Source organism: Serinus canaria, chromosome 28 (assembly GCF_022539315.1).
Source record: "Serinus canaria isolate serCan28SL12 chromosome 28, serCan2020, whole genome shotgun sequence".
Classification (NCBI taxonomy): Eukaryota; Metazoa; Chordata; class Aves; order Passeriformes; family Fringillidae; genus Serinus; species Serinus canaria.
In genome coordinates this window covers 5,212,224-5,230,720 of record NC_066341.1, presented here as the reverse complement: position 1 = coordinate 5,230,720, position 18,497 = coordinate 5,212,224, and the positions used below count along the sequence as shown (strand labels likewise).

General features: G+C 45.0%; 1 protein-coding gene and 2 long non-coding RNA genes across 3 annotated transcripts in view; 2 read left to right on the top strand and 1 right to left on the bottom strand.

The window, feature by feature from the left end:
• The window catches only part of LOC127060946 (uncharacterized), a 340,458-nt gene that overhangs the window by 138,396 nt on the left and 183,565 nt on the right, over positions 1-18,497 (top strand). The gene's annotated exons all lie outside the window — the stretch shown is intronic.
• On the top strand, positions 728-10,634 carry LOC103821866 (excitatory amino acid transporter 4-like). Its single transcript, XM_009096804.3, has 5 exons — positions 728-2,305; positions 3,149-3,286; positions 4,084-4,288; positions 5,127-5,169; positions 5,698-10,634. Exons 1-5 carry the CDS (start codon positions 2,092-2,094, stop codon positions 6,040-6,042), a joined length of 945 nt encoding a protein of 314 aa, XP_009095052.1. The 5' UTR covers positions 728-2,091; the 3' UTR covers positions 6,043-10,634.
• LOC108963059 (uncharacterized) lies at positions 10,867-18,475 on the bottom strand. The gene is made up of 2 exons (XR_001991774.2): positions 18,084-18,475; positions 10,867-12,840 (listed from the first exon to the last, which is right to left on the bottom strand). It is a non-coding gene; the product is annotated as an uncharacterized LOC108963059 (long non-coding RNA).

Here is an 18,497-nt window from a genome sequence, read left to right as displayed (position 1 = left end):
CCTCCCCCCACCAAATTCCCAACTCCATCACCACCCTTTAGATAACCAATTCTCAGTTCCTCAAGGAGAGAGGAGTCCCTCTTGCACCACATTTTTTCCATGTCCAGTGCTCTCACCACTGCACATGGATCAGAGCTGCTTCTAGGGTTTTTCATTTTAAGGATACTTTGTCCAGTTCCAAAGAGAGCACAGTCCTTCTCCTTTTGGGACACTTGTCCCCCCCAGATTTCACCCCCTGGGGCCGAGGGGTCTCTTGAACAGAGGTCATCTTCTTCTCTCTTCTTCGAAGCGGAGGGCACCACCACCACCCTCCTCACCCGTCGTCTCTGTTCACACTCCTCCACATCACTGCACTCTCCTGGCTCTGAGCCATCGCCTCCCCCTAGAACGCAATCTCTGTGTCACTGGAACACCAGTGGTTCTGCTGTGGCTATACAAGAAAAGTCCAGCCCAAAGCCACTCCATCATCTCCTCCCACCTAGAATTCTTCTCAACATCTCCTCAATCTCAACATCTTCTCAATCTCATCAACTTCAGGAGGAATCAGCATTTGCAAGGTTCCCATCTTCCTCAGAGGGGTTAAAAGTCCCAGGCTCTCTGCCGGTTTACTTCGTTAACTCCCACGCCTGGCTGCCCTGCTGGGCACCCCCCCCTTCTCCTTCACGCCGGGCCACTATCACAGGCAGGGCTCTGGCTCTCTCTCCCTCTCTCCGGGGGGCGGGCGGGGGGGGGGGGGGGGATGGAGGATGGCTGCCCGAAGCCCTTGCAATGTTCTCCTCCACCCTTGGGCCCAGGCCTGGCCTACCTCTCTCCGGCCACATGGCTCCCCTCCCCCACCCTGCCCAGCTCTGGCGGGCAGGGGGGTCTGCTCAGTCTCAAGCCTAACTCAAAGAGGAAGTTACCCTGGGAGATCACAGCTTTTAACCCCTGTGTTCTCAGAGGCGTATCCATGCCCTCAGTGGACAAACCAGGTGCCAATATTAAATCTGAACACTGATTGGCTTGCCCACACCATCACAAAAAACTTCATTTCCTCTTAAACCATGACAGTGACTTTGTTCTTTTTTGGTTTCATTTAGGTTTGCATTACCTTTGCAAATTCCTGGGAATAAGAATAATTTTCAGACTTTCCATCTGTCAAGGCACAGTGACAGAAGGAAAATGGCACCTGCATAGTCCGGCAATAATCTTCCTCACTATGTGAACTGTTGGGTGCCTGGTGCCTTCAAGCACTCTAGAGGGGACTCATTTGCCTGTGAAGCCTCCTTCACCTTGTTCTTCTCCTCTGAGGAATATGGAAATAACAGTAAAAACTAAACAGATAAAGGACAGCAGACTCTCCAGGTCTTTCAGCCAATTGGTAATGGTGCAGAATTTGTTCTTTATTTATCTCTTTGGAGTAGGTTTGATATCAGTCTTAGTATATATGAAGACAGAACATCAGGTTAATCTCATCAGTGGAGTTTGATAAGAGATACTACTTGAAAGTCCAGTTGTGTTTCAAAGTCAGTAAATAAAGTCTTATCCTCAGGCTTCATGTAAGGCAAGGGTATAATGTTCCTTTCTACAGAAACAACCAGCACCAATTGCTGTCATGAGGAAAGTTGTTGTGGTAGGGACCTGTCCACCTTGGAGGTGCATCAGAAATGTTGTTTGCTGCCTGGTTTTTTTTGGAAGAGTGGTGTATGGGAAGGGGGTTTGTTGCTGGGTGATAAAAATTAATCCCATTCCAAAGTGGTCAAACTTTGAACAAGCCTGGGTGGCTATGGAGCCCATTCTGGCTGTCTGGGCCAACATAAAACATTCCTCAGTGCAGCTTGGATGCTATAGGGACCAGAGCTTCTCCAGAGGCACCAAAGCAGTAGTGCAAGACCCTGGCAGCCCTTTACATACCCTTCACCAAGGGCTGCTCCTTGCAGATGCTCAGAGGAGGTCATTAATCAACTTTAAATAAACCTTCGTAAGCAGGCCCCAGGGAAATGACCTAAAGACGAAGGCAAGATGTGCCACAGCTTATGCTTTCCTGCCTGTACTTCTCCCTGCCCAGCCTAGGAAGAGCTGTGCCTGGGGGACTAAGCAGCTGTTCTGACCATGAGCGAGCAGAGCCACGTCAACAGCCTGTTCCTCAACGAGGATGCAGCCAAGCGGCTCCACGCTGACAGCCGGGTGCAGAGGTTCCAGCAGGCTGTGCACAAGCGGGCGGCACGGGCCAAGAAGCGGATGCACAGCATCACTGCTGAGAGTGCTAAAAGCTTCTTCAGGAGAAATGCCTTTGTCCTCTTCACCATTGCTGCGGTCGTACTAGGTATGGAGCCGGTGGCAACACCAGGTACCATTAATAAATATGGGGAAATGTTTGTTTATTTTAGGAAGATTTTTATTTTATCACAGTGATTTGACTGAGGAGTTGAAGCTGATGAGCTCAAAGTGCTGCCCACATCATGAGTACTTTTGTGCAAGATCAAGGGACCCAACAGAGAGTGTGTATGTGGGAGGGAGTCCTTGTTGATCCTTTCTAGTGTAGTATAGAAACACTCTACAATAGAAAGAGTTTGATGGTCCAACTCAACGAATCCTTGTACAAATCATCCTCCAGGTTTCTTCAGAGGCATCTTGTGAGTGCAGCTGTAGGCACGAGGGCTTTTCAGATTCGTCCCAAAGCTTTAGCCTGACAGGACCAGAAATGCTGCAAATGTCCGTGATACAATGCAAACCAAATCTGCTTAGCAGGTAGCAGGTTGTTCCTAGATTTTGATCCAGGCTACATGACTCTAACTGGCTGAACTCAGATTTAAGAGGTGGGTAGACAAAGAATCTGAACTGTGTAGTCACATTTATTTCAGTCTGTGAGATCATATTTCTCATCACAGCATTTTGTATTCATGAGCATCCTGGGAACAGACTCCAGAATAGCAATAGACGGAACAAGGAGACCTGTGGTTTGACACAAGACTCCTCTGCACATAAATATGTCAGAGGGAGAGAGAGCATACCATAAAAACTGGATGATAGCCTTTCAGAAAATTAGCATTTGTTCCTTTGTAAAGAAGAGGAAATGAGAGTAAATGAGAAGAGAAAAAACACATTGTAGGACTGAAGGACAGAGCACTGGATCACACTTCCATTCTCATCCCTTGCTAATCCACAGGGATTATCCTGGCCTTCTCCCTCCGGCCCTACCAGCTGACCTATCGCCAGATCAAGTATTTCTCCTTCCCTGGTGAGCTGCTGATGCGTATGCTCCAGATGCTGGTTCTTCCTCTCATTGTCTCTAGCTTGATTACAGGTGAGAAGTACTTTCTGCTGCTTTCAGCCAAGACAATGATCAGCAAAGCTGCTGTTCGGGTACCTCTTTGTGACCCAGCTGGAGGTGCTTGGATTAGCTTGGCTAGTAGTGACAAGCCTGAATCTACAGCCACAGGGAACATGATCCACACTGATACCCCTGCTGGCTCAGTAGTAGTGCAGAAAAGCAGAAGAACTTGTGCTTTCTCAGAAGACTTGGGAGAACACAATGCAGTGGTTCCAATGCCCAACACAAACAAGGATTTGATCCTACATAACCTCAAATGTCTCCAAGTTTGTTGCCCAAGTAAATTTCAGGTTTTCTCCAATCTGGAGAAGGTTAATTTTTATTAGTCCAAAAGGATTGAAGTTGATCACCAGCTGGAGGGCTTGTTTCACCCAGATCCTCAAGTAAGACATGACAGACAAGTTTTCAGACAGCAGTAGGGACTGCAAGGTGTTCCACCTGCTGAAACATCCCATTAGGGATTGAAAGGCCCAATGTACTAGGAGGGGATTATTTCCCTTCTGAGAGCTTTAAAAGAAAATTGCTACATTCCCAAATGCAGACTAAGATCCACCAGTGCTACGCTTCTTCATGACCACAAGCCACTTTCTTCCATGTCAACATCACCCTGGAACTCCAAATTCTGTTCCTTGTAGGCTGTGTTTCCTAGAGACCCTAGCTCCCTGTCAAAATCATGCATTAGCCCTGCACCCTTTGAATCTTCCTCAAGCTTTCCCTTTCTCTCTAAGATGATAGGCTTCCTCACATTGTCTCTCTGTGTGACACCCCAGGAATGGCCTCACTGGACAGCAGAGTCTCAGGGAAGATGGGGATGCGGGCTATCATCTACTACATGGTGACCACAATCATAGCTGTCTTCATTGGCATCTTCATGGTGATCATCATACACCCAGGAAAAGGATCTAAGGACAAACTTCACAGAGAAGGCAGAATTGAGCAGGTGCAGACCACAGATGCCTTCATGGACTTGGTGCGGTAGGTAAACAAGATGGTTGCATGTTGAGATGATACCAGTGAGATTACATTCCTCCATGGAGCATCCTTTTGAAGTATCACAGCTTTAAGCATACAGTCTTAGGGAAAGAGGTTAAAGGCTGAGTCTTGGCAAGCCTAGTATTTCTAGCTTAGTCTAGCTAACTGGCTTTGCCACTCTGAGACTGAGCGCTTGGCCTGGAATCCAGCACTTCTCCAGAGGTATTAATGTAAGAGGTCATGGTGTGCTCAACAAAACAAGAAATGAAAACCATCAGTGGGCTACCTAGCTTTCACCCAGCAAAGGCTACTCCAAATATCCATCTTTAATGACAAAAGGAAATCAAGGAAGTGGTTCCAAGACATTGCCTTTTCTTTCCTTGCTGTGACCTTACTCAGTGAATTGCAAAGCTGTACCATCTCAAGTGGTATAAAGCCATGTGTTTGAGGTACAGGATAACAGAGAGCTCACATGACAGCTGTAGAGGTGAGGCTGAGAGCAAGGCAGTGTATTAATCATTGTAGTATGGTATTGGTTCAAGGTTTGGTTGGGTTTGATGATGGTTTTACAATGTACCTATATCCCAGGGCAGTATGTGTATCAACTCTTTCCACATACCTGAATAACTTTCTGGAGTCTGAAAACATGTAGTGGAAGTCTGACAAGTTGCAAGATCAGCATATTCCCTTTTTCTGTCAGTCAGACAAAAAGGGCTTAAGTGGACATTGTGAAAGTTGTGACCTCAGACATTGCTCCAGGACAAAGAAGTTGGCCAGGAAGCCCATGTTTTTTTCCTAGTTCAACAGGACAATAACTCTTTCCTTGTTTTATCTACTGCAGGAATATGTTCCCACCCAACCTGGTAGAAGCCTGCTTCAAACAGGTATGAAATCTCATCTTTGCACCTTGTACCCTGGACCATGGTCCTATCTACTTCTCTGAGGGATGGAATAGCACTTTATTCCCCAGGTCTGACTACTGTAGGAGGCACTGCAAACATTAGTCTGTATTATAGCATCCCTCATGCACGCTTTTCAAACTGTCCGTACATGGGGACTTCAACCTCCCTCCCATCCCACAGAAGCAGGAAGGGTTTGCATGATCTCAGGTTGCAGGCTTGGACTGGCAGTGATATGGAATAGATTCTCCAAGAATCTGTCTCTTCTGCAGTGCTAGTGCCCTTAGAAGCAGCACAAAAGGTTATCAGAGAAGCCAGAATATCTCAGTCCTAGGGACATGAGATGCTCTAATGGTCTCTTTCAACCTTCTGCTCTATGAACATTCTGACCTTTCTGGTGAAAACACTAAACTGGGGACCTTGAGAACAGGCAAAGCGTATAAGAGCCTAGCATGTGTCCTGATCATCTGAACTGGAGCCTGTAAGTGCATTTGATAATCTGTGTCTTTTCAGTACAAGACTCAGTACAGCACCAGGGTCTTCACCAGAACCATCCTCCACAGCAGCAATGCCACAGCAGATGTGGCAACCACTCAGATCCCTGTGCCTGAGAATTTCACCAGCATCATGGAGAATGTCACTCATGCCCTGGGAACCATCTCCGAGGTGCTGACCTTTGAAGAAGTCATTCCCATCCCAGGCTCAGCCAACGGGGTGAACGCGCTGGGGCTGGTAGTGTTCTCCATGTGCTTCGGTTTGATGATCGGCAGCATGAAGCAGAAGGGACGGGCCCTGCGGGAGTTCTTTAACTGCCTCAACGAAGCCATCATGAGGCTGGTGGCCATTATCATCTGGTGAGGAGCACGGCCGGTTGGAGCAGGAGGTCTGCAGGTGCAGTTTCCATTGACATGATGAGAAGTGGGGTAGCTTTAAGGATTTCATGCACAAGGCAAGAAAAGCAGATGGGCACAGCTCTACTTTGGCTCCATCAAGCTGGAGGGAAAAGTCTGGATGGGATATTTGTTCACATTTCATTTCCTGGTTTTTTTGTTTTTACCTCAGAAATATCAAGTACACCAGCACTTGCTTTTTTTGAGGCTTCTGGAAACACCCTTGGAAGACCAGAGAGCTGGAGTGGAAGATCTCTTAGCCTTACAAACAGGACTAGAGTGTGGGGCTTTCTCACCAAAAGCTTTCCTTCCAGCTGTGTTCCAGGAGTCTGACTTAGCTATGAATCACAGTAGCCCTTTGCCCCTTTCCTGCTTTTGGGGTGGCAGCTGTATGCAGTAATGCAATAGCTCTGAGAGCTGAGCTGGGTTGAGAGGATCATCTCAAAGTTACTGCCTTTCAAATCCTTCCCAGATCCTAACTCCTCTGGAGCTCAGCTGCTCATTGCTTTCTGTGTAAGGCTGCCTATGACACATGGTGCAGACAAAGAAAGCATTGCTGAGACAAGTCTACTCTAGAAGGCAGCATTTTACCAAATATTGTTATTTTAAGCTTTTTACCCAGTTAGGGCTCAAACTTTTGTCAGGTACTGCAAAATAGGACAGATGCAGCTTTGGCAGAATACATGCAAATGTCTGACAGGGAAGAAATCTGTCAGCCTGACACCCTCTCCCATTTTAGATCACTCCAGCTTCCTTTCCTTGGTCTTATAAGTCACAGTCTTGTATCTCAAAGCAAAGTCCCAAGCACAGCACGACAGGCCTTACAGAAAAAGGCACAAAGGGGAAGAATATCCCTGAGCTCATAGGAGATGTTGGGAAGCCCCACACCCCCGGGATCTTTTACTCCATGTCTGAACCAGAATTTGGGGCTGTGCTTTCCAAAGAACAGGTAAGTCTTACCTGGGGGCACAGAAGTGAGAGCATGAGCACAGTGGAACAAGTAGACATGCACACTACTCCAGAGACCTTCAACACCCCTCCTTAAACCTCCGTTTAGATGAAGGAAGGTGGGGTGGTTATGTATAGAACATTGGTTACACTTGGGACACTGCCTGTGCATGCCTTCCGGTAGCCACAGTCTGCAGACCATCTCCCAGGAGGTTGTTTTTCCTGGGGAGATCTGATCACTGGCTGCAGCCAAGGATGTGTTCTAACAGGAACGTCAGAGGAAATGAAATATTTATTAAATCCTCTCCTGAAACTTTTCCAAACCTCCCGGGCTAAGATGGAGTTTGGCATGTGGAACTCTGAGCCTTGTGCATGAGGTGCATGTGAGCTCTTGAGCTGCAAAGTCCCAGCCTTGAGAGAAGTGGCCATGGAGCTAGAGTTTTCTTTGGTCTGATTATTATATTAGTGCCCATGATTTTCTCCGTATCTGACTTATGTCTTCTTTTCTGTGGAACCTCAGTGCTGCTTGTCAGCTGCACTGTTATGGACAGGGGGAAATAGACACGAGGAATGGAAAAGATAGCAGGATACCTCAAAATGGGTTTTACATGAGCCATGGCTGTTTTTACAGGTGTTGGTGTGTCTAGTCCTTGTTACTCCAGATCTGGAATCCCTAGGTGTTCATGTTCCCTAAATGTGAGCATCTGAAGATAGCAAGGCTGATATCCCAGAGCCTATAGTATACTCTTGCTTTCATTCCCTGATTCCCTGTTTCTCCTGTACTTTCCTGTGCCTCTCAGGAAAAAAAAATATGGTCAGCCCAAGCTGTTAGGAGAAGAAGGGACTCTGAAGGTTTCTCTACATAACCTTCCTTATCAATTCTAGAAAGAGTGTTGTAGAAATGTAGAAAACCCAAAAAGAGGAGGAAACCACCATTGCCCATGCTGTGTGCAAAACAGAGTGCTGAGGTCTCCAGGCGTGCACCAAGAGCTGATTTTTGACCATGGGATAAACAAGTCCCAACTCTCTCCCGGTTTCTAGAAAAAAAACCCAGCAGTGTAATCCTGTGATTCGGCTCAGTGAGCACTTATGGTATGCTGGTTTATTGGGGATTTATCCAGACAGCATGTGTTAAATCTGGTGTGAAAGTGTGGGAGCCAGTCCTGACCATCGGCCTTGTGTTTCTGTCACAGGTATGCTCCAGTTGGGATCATGTTTTTAATTGCGGGCAAAATCCTGGAGATGGATGACCTAGCAGTGATGGGAGGCCAGCTGGGGATGTACACACTCACTGTGATTGTTGGACTCCTCATTCATGCCCTTTGCATCCTGCCTCTGCTCTACTTCATTGTCACTCACCGAAACCCCTGGGTGTTCATTGCAGGGCTCTTGCAGGCTCTCATCACAGCCCTGGGCACCTCCTCCAGGTATGATGGCTATGTAGGAGTGGAGTCTGGGCTGAAACTATGTAGATACATCTCAGCACTCCATTGCTCTCAATGCAGCACTGTGGTCTCACAATTCCTAGCACTAGCAGCTTTTTGCAGTGAACCAGCCAAACTCATTTGGGAGTGGGAAGATTCTCACTGCCCTGCTCAGGAGCCCTACTCACATGACCAGCTCTGACCATCAGTGAATGGCCCATATTCCTCCTGACCAAACATGAGGGTGACTTTGCTTACCACTGAATTGCTGAGCTCAGGACAAATATCCTGCTGAATCACAGCATTATTCCATGTGCACATACCTCTCACACACATGTACTTGCAGATATTTTCACGTCCGTCTCTCCCAGGCACACAGACTGTACGCAGCTGTCATTAAACTTCCCAGAGACCTGGGCAAAGGCATCAACACCAGTATGTTCAGTGACTCACAATGCCATGTTGCACAGCCAAAGCAAGGGATGGTAGATAACTGTTGTTTCATCAAGTGTTATGTTTCTTGTTATACTAGTGTCCTGGCAAGCACCCAACAGGCTCTTCCACATACATTCTTATACCAAAACACACAGCATTTTTCCTGCTCATGTTCTCTTTCAGAAACATTTCTTTGCTTTCTCTGCAAGATATATTCTCAAGCATGTATCACTCTTGAGAGGGATGAGAAGGGGCTAAAGTTTTTTTAATAGCAGAAAAAGCAGTTCTGGTCTTGACACGCTACCCTATGTACCCTGAATCCTCCTTCTTTTGGTTTTATACCAGCATCATCAGCCTCAGGATTATAGAGCCCCTGTCCCAACCCCCTGAGAAAAGTCATGTTAGAATGTGTAACTGCAGCATGCATCATATGTGAAGAAGCCTTGCTTCTCTTCTTTCCTCTAGCAGCTTCCGGCCTCTGGCCCACATGGCAGGGTGAAAAAGTAGGCAGGTAAAGTCATAAACCAGGCAGAGGCTTAGTCCTTCTTCCAAAATCAGCATACATGCAATTCATGTGGTTTTGTGATGTATTATTCACAGGGGTCTTAGGATGAGGGAAGAGATGAGAATTTTGACTCTATGTTTAGAAGGCTTGGTTTATTCTTTTATGATATATATTATGCTTAAAACTATACTAAAAGAATAGAAGAAAGGATTTCATCAGAAGGCTAAGCTAAGAATAGAAAATAAAAGAATAACAAAGGTTTGTCTCTGACCGAGACAGTCTGGACACGTGGACTGTGATTGGCTATTAATTAGAAACAACTAGATGAGCCCAATCACAGATCCACCTGTTGCATTCTACAGCAGCAGATAAGAATTGTTTGCATTTTGTTCTTGAGGCTTTTCAGCTTCTCAGGAGGGAAAAATCCTAAAGAAAGGATTTTTCAAAGAACATGTCGGTGACAGTTATGTAAATTCCTTTCAGCTCAGCGACTCTGCCCATAACCTTCAGGTGCCTGGAAGAAAACAATGGCGTGGACAGGCGCATCACAAGGTTTGTGCTGCCTGTGGGAGCCACAATTAACATGGACGGCACTGCTCTGTACGAGGCCCTTGCAGCCATCTTCATTGCACAAGTCAACAACTATGAACTTGACTTTGGGCAAATCATCACAATAAGGTGACTTTTAAAAGAGTTTTGGGACTACAGAAAGTTTTGTTGGCTTATCTGAGGTGTGATCAGATTCCTCTTTTGCTCAAAAGATACAATAAGGAAAAAAAGTATGGGAAAGAAGGGTTGTACTACAGATCCAGGTGTCAAAACACATGTGGACACCATGTCTTTGAGGCTCCACTTGAACCCTTCTCACATGTCCAGGTCTTAGGAAAAGCTGTGGTGGGTTCTCTTTTATGAGGGGGTGTCTGGCAGGGTCAGCCTCACATTGTGTTGATGTCCCATGTGTCACTATCCTTCTTCATGACCAGGGCAGAAAGGCTGCCAAGACAATGATGAGTTTGAGCTAATTCCTGACATTTCTGCAAATGCGACTAGCTCTTTTCTTCCTTTTGCCGATAGCTCTGCTTTTCCGTTCTCTCCAGCATCACTGCCACGGCAGCCAGCATTGGAGCTGCAGGTATTCCCCAGGCAGGACTGGTGACAATGGTTATAGTGCTGACATCAGTGGGGCTGCCTACTGAAGACATTACACTGATCATCGCTGTGGACTGGTTTCTGTAAGTTCCTTGCCCAGAAGGCATGCACTTCTGTGCAATCCTGCCAGTGCTTACAGACATCATCTGTATTCCCGATGTCTCTGCTAAAAGCAAGCTCACTAACTCAAACCATTAAGGTTAAAACACACCTGTATCCCTGAGACTTTTGCACAGGAGCCCTCTCTGCCCATGCTGGAGTCTTCGCCATATGCTTCAGTGACTCAAGGCATCAGAGGTCACTTGCTGATCACCCTGGTGACCAAACAGAATGTCCTCAATTTGCTTTATTTAAAATGCATACAGAAATTATTTGCAGAGTCATAGGGAAGAGCTGTGCCAATAACAAGCAAATCCACACTACAGAATGAAGTTCTGGGCTACCAAACACTGAAAGAGGGATGAGACTGGGGTGTACAAAGTTGAAGAGTGTTTACATGGGTGCAGCTAGTCAACTACACTGCTGCATTTCAGTTTTCTTTCCCTTTTAAATAAAATCACTTGGGACAAGTGATTTTATAGTAATGCTCTTAGGAACCATATTGAAGAATGCATTTGTGCACAGTCCCACCTCTCTGTCTTCTCAAACACCAAAATCCTGACAGATGGATACAGTCAGTGTTCTCCTCTGTTCTTCTGTATCTTGTATTGTTGCTTTGCAGCCAAAGCAGCCAAACTCTGCTCCCAGCCATGGCTGACCAGTTGGAAACAGTTTTGCAGAACACCTTCAATTCTCCTGTGGATTGTACATAAGAACAGACTTGGCTGGGAAGAGCTCTGCCTCCTAATAAACGGGGTTACTTCTTGTGCTTACTCAGAGTAGATTATTTCGATCAGGCTCCGCTGTTACTACCGAAGGTTCTGATGGGATGCTGGACTGGTGACAGCTTCAGCAGCTCTGACATACTGTTGTGGTTGTGGAGAATATCTCATTGCAAAAGGTCTTTTAGATGTGCTGTTTTTCACAAAGAATCTGGTGCCTTGTCTTACCACATGCTGTCCATGCTGAGGAAATCTGTGTCCACAGCAGTGCTGTCATAGGATTGCACCAGAATTTCAGCACTTTTTGTAAAACAAAATGCAACTTTAAGTGAAAGAGACATGTTGAGACCATCTGAGTCTGCAGCAAGGTTTTTGGAAAGGACAGAGTCCATGTATAAACACAGCAACCTTCATCTTAATTTGTGTCAAATCCAAAACTATTCAGTAATAAATTGGGAATGCAATAAAACAGGAATGAATGTGAAGCTTGAGCTCAAGAATGTCAATCAAGGAAGGCTCTCTGGGAGTAATTTTCCAGTCAGTGTTGAAGTATCCATTATTAGAATGACTTAGGAAGTAGAAAAAGTTTCACTGAAGATGTTTCTTGAAATAATCTTCATCCCCTTAGCTGCTACTATGAACTCTATTTTGTTTCTCTCTCTGATTTTTCAGGGACCGCCTTAGAACAACTACAAATGTCCTGGGAGATTCTTTGGGGGCTGGCATTGTGGAGCATCTCTCCCGGCATGAGCTGGATGCGCAAGACTGCGAACTTGGTAATTCTGGGATACAGGAGAAAGAACAGCTCTCCCACCTGGTTTGCCCACAGAATGACACCCACAGGCACTCCAGGAGGGAGACTGCACTGTGAAATCGGGCAGCAGAGTGCAGATTAATGTAAAAAGCGAAACAGAAGTCCAGAGTGGAGGACAGAGAAAGATCCATTGTACAAGATGCTCACTTTTCTATCACCTCTGCCACACGCAGTCTTCTCTAAGCCTGTTGCTCTCTTATTTCTCTCTGACTGGCATTAAAGAGGAGAAAATTAAAGTGCAAGAAAAGCCTGATTTAGTCATTCTTACAAGGCCCAATAGTTAGACCTGAGTAAGGAAGACCTAGTGAAGGAGCTGGACTAGGAGCTCCTTTATTTCTGAACTAGGTAACCAGGTGAGTTGGGAACACCACCATCTGTGGACTGCCGCCAAAATGTTGCTGTAATTCTGTCCTGCAAGATACAGCTGCAAAGTCTTCACTTGGTTAGTACCTTCACCCCTAGTACATTTACCTCCTTGCTCACAGTCCTGGTGTTCGCACAGATATGCACTTGATGCTTCCTGAGAACTCCACTGGCAACCTGTTTGGTTGCAGATACTAGAGTCACTCACTTCCTGAAGGAACGTGGGGTCATACAGCAGGGACAGTTGGCTGGCTGGTAGCACCAATAGGGATCAATGGGCTTCTCATTAGTGGAAGATCCTAAAGGACTGTGAAAGAAGCAAACAGTTGCAAAATTTATTTTATCTATTATTCAGTCTTGAAACAGCTCTCCCCTCTACCAAGCTCTGCCAAAACCCAGTTAACCTAATTTCTCTTTAGCAAGCTCTTCTCATCCTGCTGAAACCAGGAGGGGAAACACAAAGTTTAAGAACAATTTGCCCATCTGAGCAGCTGGGTGGTACATCCATGCCAGGAATGACTCCCTTCTGTGCAAGATTTGCTCAGAAAACAGTTTCACTCCTCATCACAGGATTGCTAAGGAAATGATTCCTGTGCTCATCTCTACCTACTTTCAGAAGTGACTTCCCCTCAGTCACATTGCTCTAAAATGTGCTTTCTAACACCTCTGTCTTTCTACAGATCCTTTTCTTGTATAGGCAGAGACAAATCACTTAGCACTTGCATAGGTTTGTCAGATCCCAGACTTAAAAAATTAGGATATATTTTTTGATTTCTACCAAATGGAATTCAGCTTCTGTTTAACACACTTGAACATAAGCCCAAATTACATCCATAACATCTCAGAGTCTAAAGATATAAGTAGGGACTTGCTTCATCCATGCTCTCTCCCCCTCCCTGGCATGGCCAGGAATACAGCTGGCATCTCTCACACCAGTGAAGAGGACCACTAGGACTTGTTCCATAACGTCCAGGTCCATGGACATCCAGAAAAATGAATGTCTGTAACTTAACCAGGAAGATGTTAAGGATCCACAGTGTTGGGGCTGCTGCATTATAGCTGTCCTGCTTTTAACAATGGCTAAGAGCAGGAATAGCAGTGAGCAGCCTCCTGACCCATCAAGGTACTATCTAAACTGGCTGGTTTCACTTGAGATCTGTTCATTATTCCCAACCCACTATGTCACTTACACCCCTCTACCCTGGCTTTACACATTGATGTTTTTCATACCTAGACGTAACCATACACTCAGAGGTGCACACTGTGGAAGGAAGACCTCAGAGGCATTGCTGGAGTCAAGTTTGCCAATCACAACACACATGCTGCCATCACCAGCACTAACAAAGCTTCCTCAAACACATTTCTTGAGATGTACAACGCCAGATCATGAGGCTCTTTTTAGTTGTTCAGAAACTGCAGGGTTATATATTGATGCTGCTACATTCCACATTCTATGGGCAGAGTATTCTATTTTTATGGGCTGGACAATTATTTGGAACATGAGATAAGTGCACAAATGCATCTCTTTCATGTAAGACTGGTAGTAGAACAGGATAACTAGAAGTGTGTGGTAGCTCTGTTTAGCAGTGGCTAGCTCCACATTGTAAGGCAGCAAGTTGTTTGCTGACTGTGGAAGGCAGATTGCTTATTTTGACAAGAGATCTACTCTAGCAGGAGGCAAGTGATATGGATAACATATGATTATCCTTCTTTTTGTAGCACTTTTTAAAATCTTGTTTGAATACTTTTATAATATCTGTTCTTCTCCTTTCTAGACTAAACAGATCCCGTATGTATCACAGGTAATAATCATTCATGTTCCTCTCCTCTGGACATTCTCCTTGCTATTCCACATCTTTCTTGAAGTGGAATGACTAAAATTTGACACAACAATCCAACTAAAGATTTATTATTATTGAGCACTGAGCAAAGAATATTTCCTGTACATTAAGATTTAGACCTTGGACTCATGTTACCATGGTTGTTAGCAGGCTATGCATCGGCTGATCAGGATAACTGCCCCTGATGCATACATACAGCAAACTCAAGTCTGTTTATCTTATCTGAACTCTTAGCAAGGTTAGACTCTTATTTTGATGAGATGGCTCCATCTGAGGACTGTATCTTAATCAAAGAGTTTTCAGATACACTGCATCAGCTTGTATCTATAGTGAGCTAAGATAACCCTAGCTTATCAATAACACTGCTCAGCTGATGAGTCTAAACCTTCATAAAGAACAAACCTGCTTATAAATCCCAATGAAGTGCTTTATTTTTTAACAACAGCATGATAGCATTGACCCTAGTCCAGTGGTAATATATGATAATTCCCACATCATATTAAACAGGACTGCTGCCTATCAAGCAATTTCCCAGCTGGTGTTTATGCACTTGATTATTACTGCTAAAGTATAGTAATTTCAAGTTGTCCATATTGAACTGCTTCTTGATTTTCTTTTTTTTTTTTTTTTCAGACTACTTGTCCAACTTTTCAAGAAAACATTGAATTTTAATCGTGAAGTGACTTCTTGTGTAAAAAGGGCAAACTAAAGGATGAATCAGAAGATTGTTCGATTGGATTCTAGCTCAAATGGGAATGAATTCTGGGAAGTCCTATGGCTTGGGTTACACAGACTAGATGGTCATAAGGGTCCCTTCTGGCTTTAAATATATATGCACGTGCTTTCTGGCTTAGAGATATCACAAAGGGTGTTTCCAACCCAATAATTTCTAAAAGCTATCTGAAAGGATTCTAATGATACTTTAATAAAACTCAGCAGGAGTCTAACCTGTTTTCAGTTCCTGTTAGCAGACATGTACACATATCACAAAAGGGACTCTCCATACCCCATTGCATCCACATGTTCACAGATGTTCCCACAAAGCGGTATGCACCAAGTCTTGCCATTTGTGATTTCCTGCTTTCCACACAAGATTAACAGAGCACAAACAAGTAGATGCCTCATTTTCTAACAATGCAAACCAGTATTCCTTTGGGAATTTCAGAAATCAGTTTATAGCTTTTAGCTCTGGTGTTTACCTATGCTGTTAACCAGATTATGATTGGAATTACCTGTTTCTAGTACCTGAACATCAAAATATTGTCAGAAATTTGCATATACTTACATATATATCTATACATATATATGAAAGAGGTGCATGTGTGCAAGCATATGTATACATAGAGTCAAATTTTTTGTTACTAATCCAAGAAGGAAAGCCAATATTACAGTCTCACTATGTGTAAAGCTGCATATTTCATTTTGGTGCCCACCTGGATTTACTCATTTAACCTCATAGTTAAAAAAAAGAACCTGAGGCTGTTCTACTTCATTCCAGAAATGAGTCTTTCAAAGCCAGATTTCCCAGAAAGGAGCTCAATGCATGCCAATTTAGACTTGTACCTTCTGGTGATGAAATGAGAACTTCTCAATGTATAGAAAAAACTCTCCACTGTGTCCTTGCCTGTACACATCCCAAAGACCCTCATTTGCCCACTGATGCACTGCATCAGTCTTGGCAAAGGCCAAGCTTTCAGAGCTCAGTCAAGAATACTAAAGTATTTGTACTTCTTCCAAAATCAGTGCTGACCTTGTACTAACTCAGCCTTCAAAACTGGATAATTGAAAGGTTTTTTATAATTTTATTCACAGTCTTTTAAAATTACCTGATATTTGTGAGCTTATGCAGTCTTTACTGCAGTCCTGCTGCTTCTACTTGCAGAAACTTTTTAAGTTTCTCCTATTTGCAAACAGATCTCTTCCTAATGGTTACAGATGGGATGAAACAGAGCGATCTCAATGCTAAATACACAAGTAGCTCTTGGATAAGGACATACTTCTTCAATACTACTTTGAAGAGAAAAAATCCAGGAAGAATATGGATTTTCAGTTAGGCCACATGTCACTTTGTGTATGTTGCACATTGTTCCAGGAGTCAGAGCTGCCCATGAAAGCTGACACGAAATTGTATGTCTTTCTGCTCTGCCCAAAGAAGAACTGGAAACAGTACTGTACAGTGTGTTCATGGCATTTGTGCAATTTGACTGTTAATTCCTGAGGGCTTTTTCTTCATGCTGTTATTTTCAGTCTTAATACAGATAGTTTCCATATTTGAAAAATAAAGGGAATTTTTTCCACAATACTTTTCCATTATTTTTTTTCTATTACTTTTCCTCAGTACTGTGACCTTCCAAAGTCAGAGACATGACTTTTCACATGATGTATTATACTTTCTTATCTCCATGTGCCTACCTCATGGGTCAAATACCAATCTCAGATTTTGACAAGGCCTTTCCCTAAAGCTTCTTCTTTGATGCCATCTTTGGCATATGTCCATAAACTGACAAAGCTACATGAGGTTTGCTTCATCTGCACCAGACAGCACATAGGCACATACTTCCATCTGGAAAATCCACCTCCAAAAAAGGTTATGTGGAAGAGGTCTCAAAGGCTTAAACATTAATGGGTTTACATTACTTGCTAAAATGTTACATTAATGGCATGGCATCTGCAGAAAGTGAAAGCTGTTTGTTCTCCTCTTGATATCCCTTTTTCTTGTCTTCTGTTCCTTAAGGGGCAGGAATCAAGCTGAACAACAGGGATGCTGGGGAAAGGGCATCCCCAGTACCACAGCACCCAAGAAAGGCAACAGCACAGACTCAGAAGTCAGACCTTAAGACAACAGCAAGTTATGAGCAGGCCTCAGGTGTGGGTCCCAGGGGAGGTTGCCCAGGGCCATTAAGGCCTAATAGTCCTCTTGGGGTACATCTGCAATCTAGCCCACACCTCCTGACCCCCAGCCATGCAGACTCCTGTGTGGCAGCAGCAGCTTGCCTGACGGGTCTCTGAAGATCCCCAGTCCAAACCCCTCTACTCAGAGCACAAGCAACCTGTGCAGGCTGTTCAGGACTTTGATTGGATTTTGAACATCTCCAAGGATGCACATTCCACACACTGTTCCAGCACTCAATCACCCCCATTGTAAAAATGCTTTTCTTCGTTTAAATAGAATTTCTTGTCTTTCAATGTGTGCCCATTGCCTATTGTCTTTTCACCAAAAACCATGGAGACAAGTCTCAAGGCTCCTTTGAATCTTTAAATTTAATTTAATCTTTCAACAGAGTGCAAATATGAGCTGACAGGAATATCATGAAGTTCAGCAAAACAAAAATTCAATGTCCTACACCTGGGGAGGAATAACCTCAGGCTCCAGGACACATGAGGGGCCAAACTGCTAAAGAGCAGCTCTGTAGAGAAGGACATAAGGGCTCTGCCGGTGCCTGAATTGAACCCGAGCCACTGCTGTGCCCCTGCCTGTCCTGGCGAGGTTCAGGGACGGGAGCCTTCCCTCAGCACTGCTGAGGCCACGGCTGGTAAGCTGTGTCCAGCTCCCCACTACGAGTGCCCACGGACACATTATGAAGAGTCCGGAGAACTGCAGAGATGATGGAGGGACTGGGAATCTCCCCTGAGAAAAGAGTGGGGGAGCTGGCACTGCAGCCTGCTGAAGGAAGGCTAGGGGGTTTTATAAATGTAGAGCAATACCTACCTGGGGGAGATGTGAAGACAGAGCCAGGCTCTTCTCAGTAGTGCCTGGTGACAGGACAAGAGGCAGCAGGCACAAAACGAAACACAGGAGGCTCCCTCGGAATATCAGGAAAGACCTTTTTATACAGAAGCTGCCGGCGCAGTGGCACAGGGTCATAAGAGAAATTATGGAGTCGCTATTCTTGGAGATATTCGGCAGCTGTCTGGACAGCCGACTGCAGGGAACCGAGGAGGAAAAGGAAGGCTGGGCAGTGGCCAAAGCCACTTAAGTTAAGCGGGCCGCCTTCCTCCCACTGGCATCCGCCCGGCCGGGACCCGGACCGGGACTCGAACTCCAGCTAACGGGCAGTCTCGGACGTGCGCGCCGCCACGCGACCCCGCGCGGGCGGGGCGGGCGCTGCCGGGAGGGCGGAAG